At 40.5% G+C, this 13,267-nt stretch overlaps 1 protein-coding gene across 1 annotated transcript in view; it reads right to left on the bottom strand.

Moving 5' to 3' along the window:
- Depdc7 (DEP domain containing 7) overlaps positions 1-7,620 on the bottom strand; it is a 21,297-nt gene extending 13,677 nt beyond the window's left edge. Inside the window, exon 1 of the mRNA XM_048788210.1 lies at positions 7,524-7,620. Within this exon, the coding sequence (XP_048644167.1) occupies positions 7,524-7,605 (82 nt within the window). The 5' untranslated portion in view covers positions 7,606-7,620. The remainder of the gene's footprint in view (positions 1-7,523) is intronic.
- Positions 7,621-13,267: the final 5,647 nt, after the last annotated feature.

Raw genomic sequence — 13,267 nt, 5'->3', positions numbered from 1 at the left:
AAAAAAAAAAAAAAAAAAAAGAAAGAAAGAAAACCAAAAAGATTAGAAGAAACAAAACAACTCTAGGATCTGAATCCTTAACCAAGGTATGTAAAAACAGCCACAACTCCTAAAATAAGGTAACATATCAAACATTCCAGAATAAATACTATCTCCAGTACATAAGGGTAAGACAGGAAGACAGACAAGATTCCAAGTTGGAACTATGAGACTCCCTTTTAGGTACCAGTGAAACAGACTTCTAGGCTAATGATTTTTTAAAAAGAGATAGGTCTTACTATGTTGCCCAGCTGGTCCTGAATTCCAGGGTTCAAGCTATTCTCCCACTTCTTCCTCTCCAATAGCTGTGTACCACTGTGGAGAGCCATCCTCACATGTGACTGGGCGACTCCCGGTTTGGGTCTGAGGCTTCTGGCTGAGTCGGAACTTTCCCGGCCCTCTCCTGATGAGAGAACCCGTCCCTGTGGGGGTGTGACTGACCACTGACCCCGGGGGCCCAATCACTGACCCTGACCTTGGAGTGCGGCCCCCCTCAACCTTCATTGGATGGAATTATCCCCTGAATTTCTTGTTCCCCAATAAAAGGCTACTCCCTGGCGTGCTGCTCGCTCTCTCTCCTGCTAGCCCTGAGTAATCCTTGCTGCCCTACAGGTGGGAGGTTCGAGGTTGGAGCCAGAGAGGGGAGCCGTCTGGGACCTGGTCATAGAAAAAGGTAACTGAGTCTGTGTGTTTTATTTCGATCTCTGCTAGCTAACTTTTATGCCAAGAACCTCATTAATGAAACCAATGCGCAGGCCGCATGGTGGATAGCACCATACCTGGCTGGGCTAGTGATAATATTAAAGATGAAACACACAGTCTTAACATCTGAGCTATACAAATCCTAAAAGATAAGGCAAAGTCACTTATTTGAGATTAATAAAACAACTGAAGGGGGTTGAGAGGGAGGAAAATACAGCCTCAATGACATGAAAAAGGGTAGTATTTACAGGGAATTAAGAGGTAAAGAATAAATTCCCCCTTATAAGTTTGTGGCTTAAATGTGGGAAATCAGGAAGTTCTTTGGGTTGGATAACACTATATAAAAGATTAAAGAACAGGTTAGAGCAGAAGAGTGGGTACCTGTGAGCCACATGCTCCCAGAGTCCTCAGGCATGATACAATTCAGCCCTTTCAGGTCCCCTTTGTGCTCATTGACTATTAATTCCCAACCTTTGCATCTGGAATATTTCCCCTCAAGCATCACCACCCACAGACCCAAACTAGCTCATGTTCATACATGTTCATAACATACCCTGGACTTGACAAGTAAATGTGCCAAAACCCACAACAGGATAACCTGTTTGTTTTTTTTTGTTTTGTTTTTTTTTAATGCTGACTTCACAAGTTGGATATAGATCCCCCACATGCGGGTCTAATATGTACTTATCATCATCTAAGAGCTGAAATGAATATTAGTGTAGCACCCCACAGTCTAGGAAAATGACTTACTGTGATTTCTAAACAGGATTCAAGAGATCAGAAATATAGAATGAATGTTTTGTTAAGTCTAGCAATCAGGATCTAAGCTTCAGCTTGTCCACAAACCTCACTTGCATATGAGGTGGATAACTCATTAAAATTCATCACTATCTACATCTTGAGGTTTTCTTATGAATAGATGGTCAAGCATTTTTTTTTTTCGGCGATACTGGGGATTGAGCTCAGGGACACTGTGAGCTACATCCCCAGCCCCAAGCATTTTCTAAAAGTATCATGACAAGTGGAATCTAAGGGTCTAGAAACCAGCTTCATAATCCTGGGTAAGAAATTTAATGTCTATAAATTGGTTTCTTCATCTACTGACATAACAATTGAACCCTGTGTTCAAGATTGGTTTCAGGTCTACACTACTTGGATTTATAAAAATTTAAAGACTGAAGTTGTAACTTGTGCATTTAGATACAGACTGGGGATACCAGATAGACTATGACAAACCAAGCTTGGCAAGGTGGCACATGCCTGTAATCCCAGGGGCTTGGGAGGCTGAGGCAGGAGGATCATGAGTTCAAAGTGAGCCTCAGCAATTTATTGAGGCCCTAAGCAACTCAGTGAGACCCTGTCTCTAAATAAAATACAAAATAGGGCTGGGGATGTGGCTCAATGATTGAGTGCCCCCGAGTTCAATCCCCAGCACCCTCCCCAATAGAAAAAAGACAGACCAATAGGTAAGAAATGAAACATGGGGACAAATTCCACCTTACTACACACAAAACTCAGAAAGTGGTCTAATAAAATACTCAGATTATTTTTAAACTAGATTTCTAGCATAAAATATGCTCTTAAACACTAGATCAAATCTAGACTTGTTAATCATTTACTTGCTTTTTCAGCAGTTTCATCTTTATCTGCTTGAAAAAACAAGACCTGTCCTTCACACAAACGTGGACGCTATCCAAAAAAGTTTACCAACAATAAAGAAAGTTAAATTTCCCAGATAATATTGAACCCTGATATGTATGTGAAATACTAATTATCTTCACTTCTAGAATGCACACTAAATAGTCAAGTTATTACTTTTAATCCCTTTAAACTCAAGTTATAAAGCAGATATGTCAAGAAATTACACTCACTCAAAAGTTACAAAGAAGCCAGGCATGGTGGATGCAAGTTCAAAGTCAGCCTCAGCAACTTAGTGAGGCCCTAAGCAACTTAGTGAGACCTTGTCCCAAAATAAAAAATAAAAAGGCCTGGGGATATGGCTCAGCAGTTAAGCACCCTGTGTTCAATCCCCAGTACTTAAAAAAAAAAAAAAGTTAGGAGGAGATAATCCACATCAACCATCCATGATCCATGCAGTCAACAGCGCTAGTCTTACTGTGAAAACCTACTTTAGGGTAAACAATTCTATAATTTCTTCCAATGGTGAGATTATATTAAATCCTCAGATGATCAATGCATAAGTATAACTGGGTTCCAGTGTAAGGTAACCATGCACACAATTTCCAAAATATACTACCTCTAAATGAGCATATAACAATCTAGTTTATATTCTTAGGCTTTAGACTGAATTAAAAAAATTCTGATAACTCATCCTTTTTCCATAAAACTTTAATAAACAGTGAGTTAGAGCCCTATTTCTTTCAATTTTCCTTATAATTTATAGATATTTTGCTTTACAGAGGCCAAGGACCACAACATAAAACAACTGGTCAATGAATATTTATTAGTTGTAGATTATTGTTAACTACCAAAAACATTTATTTGAAGGGGAGTGCTGGGGATCAAACCCAGGTTCTTGTGTATGCTAGCCAAACGTTCTGCCATTGAGCTAAATCCCGAACCCCCTAAGGAAAAAAAAAAAGGTAGAGTTCCTCCCCTTCTTTTTATAAAAGCTTTTTTTGTGCGTGTGGTACAGGGGATTGAACCCAAGGGTACTTAACCACTAAGCCACATCTCCAGCCCTTTTTATTTTAGGACAGGATCTCAGTAAGTTGCTCAGGGCCTATTTCTAAGGCGGGCTTTGAACTCGAGATCCTCCTGCCTCAGCCTCCAGAGCCACTGAGATTACAGGCCCGTGCCACTGTGCCCAGTTTATAAAAGTATTTTTAAAGAAGCGCTATGAGGGCTGGGGATGTGGCTCAAGCGGTGGCGCGCTCGCCTGGCATGCGTGCGGCCCGGGTTTGATCCTCAGCACCACATACAAGCAAAGATGCTGTGCCCGCCGATAACTAAAAAATAAATATTAAAAAATTCTCTTTAAAAAAAAAAAAAAAAAAAAAAAGCGCTATGAAGTGGTTCTCAATGGATCATTTAACCCTCCCAGGGCATGTCTAGAGACATTTCTAATTATCACAATGGGGCAGATAGTGTTATTGGCATTTAATGAACAGAGGCCAGGGATGCTACTAAATATGCTACAATGCACAGGACAGTTCCCACAACGAAGAGTATGTCAATAGTGCCCAGATTATGAATGCCTGGGTTGACCCAATATTGTTCAGATGTAAACAACTGTGCTAACACAGCAGGCACAGTGCTGGGTGCTAAGAATATAAAGAGTAAGATCGGCATGGACTTTGGAGTCCCAGAGACCTGTGTTCCACTCTTTGGTCCATCATTTACTAATAATATGAACTTGGGCAAACTGCCTAACTCTTATGTTGCTTTTTCAAGAAGAGATCACTCTGCTTCTCTAAGTTACTGTGAGGGTTATGAGATAAGATATCTTAATGTGGCTAACAGTGTTCGGCAATGAACAGATGTTTCATTAAAAAAGGAGACACATGCCTAAAATCCCCAGCTACTCGGGAGGCTGAGGCAGGAGGACTGAAAATTCAAAGCCAGCCCTGCCTGGATATGTAGCCAGACTCTGCCTCAAACTAAAAAAGGAGGCTGGGGATATAGCTCAGTAGGAAGAGCAACCCTGGGTACAAATGCCAGAAACACACCCACAGAAAATGTTGAGGGGCAGTCTGGAAGAGCCTAAGAAAGTATGACAACTCAATGCAATGTAATATCCTGGATGGGATCCTGAAAGAGAAAAAGGGCACTGGGAAAAACTAAGAAAATCTGAGTAAAGTATGGACCTTTTAGTTCATAACCATGTATTAATATTGGTTCATTAAAGTGCCAGATGGACCATATTCATGTAAGATAACAGAAGAAACTAAGTATAGGGTATGTGGGAACTCTATGTACTTTTTTTTTTTTTTTAGTTGTAGATGGACACAATATGTTTATTTTATTTATTCATGTTTGCGTGGTGCTAGGGATCAAACCCAGTACCTCACACATTCTAGGCAAGCACTCTATCACTGTGCCACAACCCCAGCCCTCTTTGCACTAACTATGATTTTTTGTAAGTCTATTATAAAGTTTTATATTTATTAAAAAAAAAAGAAAGAAAGAAAGAAAGGAGGTACTCTTCTTCCTCTTCCTTTCTCTGAACTCAGGATACAGTCCCCCCTTCCCCAAGGAACTTAATTTTTACCTTCTTCCACCTGGGTAATGATGTTAAGCTCTGGAAGGAATTCAAATAAATTTATTAATCCTAAACCATTCTGAACTTAAGAAAATTTTATTTTTTAAGATGAGTTTTATATTATAGTTCTATGAAGGTGAGGAAAACAAATTTACATTTTTTTTTTTTAATTTACATTGCATCTAAAAACCTTATTTTATGCTTAGGACAAATCATTGCTTATCACTAAGAAAAATATGGCTCAGAGTACAGTGTCTTATACTAACTATTTGGATTTTTTAATTTATTTTAATTAGTTACACATGAAAGTACAATTATCTTGACATATCATACATTCGAATCAGATGGATAGAATTTGTCATTTTTCTGAATGTACAGGTTGCAGAATCACATTGGTCATGCAGTCACGTATAAGTGATGGGAGGGGAGAGGAAGGGGGAAAAAGAAGGACAGCAGAAAATTGTATTTAAGAAGCATTTTTTTTGATGGCGGGTGCAGTGGTGCATGCCAGTAATCCCAGTGGCTCAGAAGGTAAGAGAATCATGAGTTCAAAGTCAGCCTCAGCAAAAGCAAGGCACTAAGCAAGGCTTAGTCTCTAAAACAAAATACAAAATAGGGATGTGGCTCAGTGGTTGAGTGTCCCCGAGTTCAATCCCCAGAACCAAAAATAAAAAGAACCATTTTTTTCAGGAGTTTAAAACAATACAGAATTTGAAAAAACAAAGGAAAGAACTACATTTATTGGGCAATAACCCAAACTTCATGAAAACAGACAAATGTAAGCAGAATTGTATCTGAGCGTGTTAAAACTGGTATCTATGATTGGAGAAAAAAAAAAAAACAACTTCCTATACTACTGATATTAGGATTGCAACACTTTTACTGGATATTTGTTTTGGTAGTTCAAAATTTATCTTTCTCCTATTTGTTATTAGAGATGTGATGAAGCTGCCTCTGAAAAGAGGCAAGCACTCTATCACTTTACTTGCAGACAGGTAAAATATGCAAAATAAACCTTTGCTAACAAAAGCAATTTTAAGATATGCTAAGCAATGGCCCCTATTTAATTCACACAGATTAATGGGAGCATATGGGAAGTACTTTGAGCTCCCTGGAAAGTGATACCAGGCAAATTCAAAGAATTAGGTTACATCATAAAGGGATAACAAGATAACATTCCACTTTCCTGTATGTGTATATTAGAAGACAAGGATCTTTGAAATACTGGCTGAAGGTTAGCATATAAACCTAATTTCTTCTACAAAAATCAAGTCCTCGGTTATTATAGCCCTCAAGGTATTAAAGAGTTACTAATCTGTGGAGAAGGAAAAGTACAAAGCTGCTTGCCAGAGCACACAGGGAATGGCAAAGACCCAAGAATCCTTAGCTCCTTGCTCACTAGGACTGAGGAAAGGCAACTAACTCAAGGGTGGAAGAGGGATTAACAAATGCTAACAAGTAGAAATTCCAGGTGCAGCTAGCAAAACAAATGAGAACAAGCAGTGAGCCCATAACTGCCCACTGCACCTGGTGTAGAAGACAGTGGTCTTTCTCTGTGATTCAAAAATCCACTAACTAGTATGTCACCTACTTCAATTTTGAATACATACTCCCTCACACCATCTAAGAACTTGTTCAAAAATGCCTAAAGCCCAGAATTGACATTTCAGCAGTTAGAGGAGACATGGAGCACCATGTTTTGAATCAGGTGAAATTTGGAAAATTTAATTCACTCCGAGCCTAATGCTGTCTCAAAACTGTTTTACTATTATTTGTTTTTAAATTCCTTCATTTTAATGTTTTCCTTCTCTTCACAATGTAATCAAAAAGATAGTCTTATGTCCTTATTCCTCTAAGTGGGAGCAGAATATGGTTAATATTATAATCTGTTTTAGGAAAGCACAAATGAAAAGTTGTTCTCTATCACAATTCATCATTAGCATCTTGAAGATTAAAAGGAGCATTAATTAGTAAGTCAAACACAAGAAAGGGGGGCCACTGAGATGCACCCATTTGGCCTGAAAGAGGAGTCGTTCACCCCTCAAAAAAGCCAAGTGTTATCTGAATATCATTAAGAGTCATCTGAGTCACCCTATTTACTGAGTTGTAGATATGTTAGGGTCAAAATTTGAGAGCCGATCATCTGATTCTGTTCATTTGTTAAAACATCTTAAGAAACAAAAATCCTAAACCAACCCCCCCAAAACTACAGTAGCAGAAGTCACCATCTTATCTCCTAATGTCATGTAATTATTAAAGAAATAAAAGACTAAAAACTTCAATTCGCTTAAGTACTGTTTACACAGAAAATGTTTTAAAAAAAAATACCTTTAAGACTAAGATCTTCCTGGAAAACTTATAACAGAAAATTCTCATGACTCCCAGAAAGGTCTACTACTACTGTGTAGTCAGGTATGTGCTCGAGACAAGGACCAAAGAAATTCCCAAATTCCACACAACCTCACCACGAGGAGCCTCTCCGCGACATCCACGGCCGGTGCCTGGCAAGTAGCCCGCACAGAGACCAACGCACGGAGCGGTTCAAGTTTCGGTGACTTACTAAAAAGCCGGCCGCAGCCCACCAACGGAGAGGAACCTCCCGCACCGCGGGGGCGCCCGCCGGGGACACAGCNGGGCTCCATCAGGCCCCGCCCCTGTCCGTTACGTGCCTCCTGGGGGAGGCGTGGAACCTGCGGCCGCCTCGGCACAAGACGCCTCGGGCCAGCCACCGAGAAAGCCGCGGCTAGGTAAAGCGTTTCACTGGGCGGATCCTTGCGAATCCGCACCGGCCCTGAGCCGCGGCCCAGACCAGCTGGATTCAAAGCACATTGCGCAGTGCCTTGCCTCGAGGATCCAGCAAGTGCTTCACTGCCCTGTGCCTCAGTGTCCTCATCTGGGACGCGGGAGTAGTAATTAGTACCCGCTTCACCGAACTTTTTCTGAGGTTTACACGAACCAATCCATGTTCGGCACTTAGCAATTGGGCCTGGAATATAAATGCTTAAGATTACGTCATAGTAATAAATGCATTGAGTTTTTCATGCATCCCCTCCCTGTTAAGAACAAATAAATCCTCCTGACTCAGGAGAGCAATGTCTAGAGGTCACAGGAGGGCAGCAACTAAAGACCACGGGACTGGCTGCCAAAGGAATCTGTGTTGATTTCAAAGTAACTCAGGGTCAGGTGAATAGGGACCTGGTTTGCTGTGGGAAAAGAAGGGTTAGAGCAAAGACAGGAAAGGAGAGGAAAGGCTCTTGAAGGAAAGCACCCTAGTTACTTGGGAAGTTGAGGCTGGAAATCCAGGAGTTCAGTGCTGGAGCACCTCTGAAAAGATGATCTAAAAGACCAAGAACCAAATGGCCAGATACTTGCTTTTTACAGTGATTTTCTACGTTTGGTACACATTAAATTAACAGGAGGATGCGTGTGTGGGGTCTGGGTATAAATTAGCATGGTATTTAAATGGATGTTCGTTGCTTGTTAGAAAAATATCTTATATGTAGTTGTTTCAGAGAATACATAATAAGAAGCTGTGACCTTAGGGATTTAGGTTTAGTGGGTAGGACATGAGGGATAATTGCTGCATGAGGGAAAAAAGCGTTAGAAAAGGTTGCCAGCTCTGCTGGCACTTTTTAATGTGGTCTCCCCCTGGTGGATATAAAACCCGTTCTCTCTCCTGTTCAGGGAATTTTCTTTGTAACTTCTCCAATGTCTGCTGTTCACAGAGAAGATTCAACTCGGGACAAATTTCAGTCTCCCAGTACACCAGTTAACTTTAGTCTTTCCCACCCTGCATGACTAAATGAATACTGTGTAGTTGTACTGGTTAGGAGGGGGAAAAAAGTGGCCCTGTTGTGGAAAATAAATCTTGGCCTTTTGAAAAAGGCAGGTGACCTCAGTGACCATTTTGATACTTTATGTAACATTTCAACGAATTTTCTACTAGCTTTTGCTATCCTTGCCTACCCCATCTGGAATACTAGGATTCTCTTCTCTGCCTATGTTTCAACCTGGTGGCCTAACCCCTTTCCTATCCTACTTCTTCATCACATGTTTTTCAAGGTTGCCTGATACATTCCCTCTATCATTTATGGCACTTATTCAAATGTACTATTCAGTCCCCAGTCGTATATTTACTTTCTAATTATTTCAGCACAAATACATCTTGAGTGCCTAACAAAACTGAAATATTGTCCAGGGCAGGGAGCATACTTTAACCTCTCATATTTCTTTTAATATCTGTGTAGTATAGGCATGTAGTGGATACTTTTGCTTGTTGTCTTCATTGAAATCCAGAGCTTTAAAAAAAAAAAAAATCACCTTCAGGCTGGGGGTGTAGCTCAGTGGTTGAATGCTTGCCCCACATGTGCAAGGCCCTATGTTTGCACCCCAACACTAGAAACACACATACACACACATCAGCTTAATACTTTTGTAAATTTAATGTTTAGGAAGCACTGAAAGTATTCCTCTCAAAACTAACAAGTATCACAGTCAGTTTATAATGTGAAAGGAAGTTTTCATCCCTTTCGGATCAACCTGATGCACAGTTGTGCAGCCTTTGACCTTTTTTCTTTCTTCCTGTACTATAACTATCAGAGCTAGGTGTGGTAGCACATGCCTGTAACTGTAGTGACTTGGGAGGCTGAGGCAGGAACTTCACATATTCAAAAGGAAGCCTCAGCAACTTAAGGAAACCCTGTCTCAAAATAAAAAAGAGCTGGGGATAGATCCCAGTGGTTAAGTGCCCCTGGGTTCAAACAAACAGCCAAAATTAAACAAAAAACTATCAGCACCATGCACCTAAGTTGTAATTTTTTGCAGTGTCTTTTTAATCACTTACAGACTTTAAAATTAAATTGATTGTTATTTCTCAAACAGGTGTGTCAAATCAGTTTGTTTAGCACTTGGGAAGAATTTCACTTGATCAAAACTGGCCTAAAATCAAATTGTCTGAATGTAGGAAACAGAACAGAAAGTTTATGATTCACTAATCTGTTCTGGTACTGCCCTAAAAAAAAAAACAAAAAAAAAAAACCACTTCTGTTTTCTAGCAATGTAAACAGTGATAAGTGAAACAAAGAAAGAAAAAAATTGTTTTGTTTTGTCCTTTCCTTTTCTTTCTTTCTTTTTTGAGTTCTAGGGACCCAACCTAGCACCTTGCTCATGCTAAGGAAGCGCTGTACCCCTGAACTATACCACACTCTCAGAGATGTTTTATTTTATTGCTTTATAATTTTTTTTGTCAGTCCAAAGCTTTAAGGTTGCCCAGGCTGGCCTCTAACTCTTAGGTTCAAGCCGTCCACTTGCCTCAGCCTCCCCAATAGCTGGGACTACAGGCACAGGCACACATCACTGCGCCCATCTCCATCTTCTTTTTTAAAAAAACCTGAACAGTATTCCATCCTAGGAACGTATCACATTCTTTATCCATTCGTCTACCAATGAGTATTTGAGCTGCTTCCATCTCTTGACTACTGTAACTAATGCTGCAATGCTTGTAGGTGTGCAAATATCTTTTCAAGATTTGACTTTAAGGGCTGGGGATGTGGCTCAAGTGGTAGCGTGCTCGCCTGGCATGCGTGCGGCCCAGGTTCGATCCTCAGCACCACATACAAACAAAGATGTTGTGTCTGCTGAAATCTAAAGAATAAATACTAAAAAAAATTCTCTCTCTCTCCCTCTCTCTCTCCCTCTCTCTTTAAAAAAAAAAAAAAAAAGATTCGACTTTAAGGGCTGGGGGCGTAGCTCAGCAGTAGAGTGCTTGTCTAGCATGCAGGGAGTCTTGACTTGGATCTCTACCATTGGCGGAAAAAAAATCACTTTTCCCAAGAAGTGAGATTCCTGAATCATATGGCAATTCTGTGTTAAGTTTTTTGAGGAACCTCCATACTGTTTTCCCTGGTGTCTTGTCATTCCATATTCCCACCAGTATTGCACAAAAGTTTCAATTTTTCTACATTCTTGCTGACACCTGTTCTGCTTTTCCTTTTTTAACAAATTTGCATTGTTTTAATGATTAGTGATGTTGAGCATCTTTTCATATGCTTGTTGGCCATTTGTATATATTTTTTGGAGAAATATCTGATTGGGTATTTTGCCCACTTTTTAGTTGGACTGTTATTGTTAAGTTGTACTTCTTCATATAGTTGGAATATTATCTTTATCAGATTTGTAAATTGCAATTTTTATCCCATTATATACTTTACAATTAGAAATCATAACCCTCTTCCAGGATTGGCTTTTCACTCTGATAATTATTTCCTTTGATGTGAGGAAGTCATTAAGTTTGATGTAATCCCAATCATCTATTTTTGCTTTTGTTTGCCTGTGTTTTTGGTGTCATATACAAAAAAAAACATTGCCGAGGACAGTGTCAAGAAGCTTTCCCCTTGTTTTCTTCCAGGAGATAGATAGATTGATTGATTGATTGATGGTAGTGGGGGTTGAACTAGAGGTACATCCCCAGCCCAATTTCGTATCTTATTTAGAGACAGGGTCTCACTGAGTTGCTTTGTTGAGAGCCACAGTTTAGTCAGAATGAAGCCTGGCATTTTTGCCAGAGGGAATGGTTGAAAGGTGACCCTGCTCCGGGATTAGGGTGGCTCCCAGATTAGGGCGTCTTCCAGATTAGGGCGGATCCTGCTGGGAATAGGGAAGGCTCCAGGATTAGGGCGGGTCCTGCTGCCTCGGGCGCCCACTACTTTGGAGTCTCTCAGGGTTCTGAGAGAATTGGCGTGCGGAGCCTGGTGGAGGCAGTGTGTTCCCGGGAGTGTGTGTAGAGTGCCAGTGAGAGTTCGGGAATAAAGAGTTGCTGTTTGAATCTACAAGGCTTTGTGGCGGCTTGGTTATTTTGTGCCCAGCCAGACTGCGCTATTTGGTGGCCCGTCGGGGAACCCCGGGACACTCGGGAGTGAGTGACGAGGAAAAGCTGCCCTAATCCCGGAGCAGGGTCACCTTTCAACCATTCCCTCTGGCAAAAATGCCAGGCATCATTCTGACTAAACTGTGGCTCTCAACATCTCCCCCCTTCTGTTTAATTAAACAACAAGCATGTGGCTTAGGGACCATGCCTGTCTTAGGTTGTCCAATACTACATATGGTCCTTACCCGTCATCGGATGAGCTGACCTCAAGGCGTCAGCCTCCTGTCTTAGGTTGGTACCATTGTAATTGGATCTTACCCGTCATTGGCTACTGGTCCAGCATACAGCCATACTTGTGGATAGGCCTTTGCACCAGTGAGGGGGTGAGGTTCTTTGCCTCACCTCTGTTGGCCCCCAAATTTGGCCTTGGTGCCAGTGGGGGGGTGAGGTTCTTTGCCTCACCTCAGGCATCATTCTGACTAAACTGTGGCTCTCTTAGTACCTCACTGTTGCTGAGGCTGGATTTGAACTCACGATTCTCCTGTCTCAGTCTCCCAAGCCACTGGGATTACAGGCATGCGCCACCATGCCCAGCCAGGAGTTTTATAAATGTTTTCGTTTCTTTTCTTCTTGTAAAGTTTTTTTGTTTTGTTTTGTTTTGTTTAGTTTTTTGAGAATTTTATTTTTTAGGTCATACATTTATGTCAGCAATCCATTTTGAATTAATTTTGCATATGGTGTAAAGTAAGGAGCTAGCTTTCTAAACATTGTTTAAGAGTCTTTCCCTACAGTGTGGTTTGGCACACTTGTCAAAAGTCATTATACCAAAGGCTGGGATTATAGCTGTGTTAGAGCACTTGCCTGGCATATGTGAGGCACTGAGTTCAATTCTCAGCACCACATATAAAAAGATAAAAATAAAGGTCCATTGACAACTAAAAAATATTTTTTTTAAAAAGTCATTATACCATATACTTGAGGGTTTACTTCTGTGCTCACTCTTCTGTTCCATTGGTCTATGTGTCTGACTTGATGCCAGCACCATATTGTTGTAATTACTACAGCATTTGTTTTGAACAAACAGCAATTTTTGCTAAAATCATTATTTCTGCTATTTATCAGATGATTTAATAGAAAGCAATCAGGGTACTGCAATGGCTTAACAGGATATTGAACTACTATTTCTCCCTATGTTAAAAAATATATACCAATTTAAAATATATTTTAAAGCCAGGTATGGTGGTGCATGCTGTGAGCCCAGCAAGTCAGAAGCATCTCAAGTTTGAGGCTAGCCTGGGCAACATGGTGAGATCCTGTCTCAAAATAAAAAATAAAAAGTTTGGGGATGTAGCTCAGTGATAGAGTTCCATTTGGTTAAATCCCAGCACCACAATATAAGAGTTGGGTACAAATAGAAAAAGCAGTCATGAAATCATCTG

The sequence above is a fragment of the Marmota marmota genome, unplaced genomic scaffold, assembly GCF_001458135.2.
Source record: "Marmota marmota marmota unplaced genomic scaffold, marMar, whole genome shotgun sequence".
Taxonomy (NCBI): domain Eukaryota; kingdom Metazoa; phylum Chordata; class Mammalia; order Rodentia; family Sciuridae; genus Marmota; species Marmota marmota.
The sequence above is the reverse complement of the archived record's forward strand: the minus strand, read 5'-3'. Positions and strand labels throughout refer to the sequence as shown.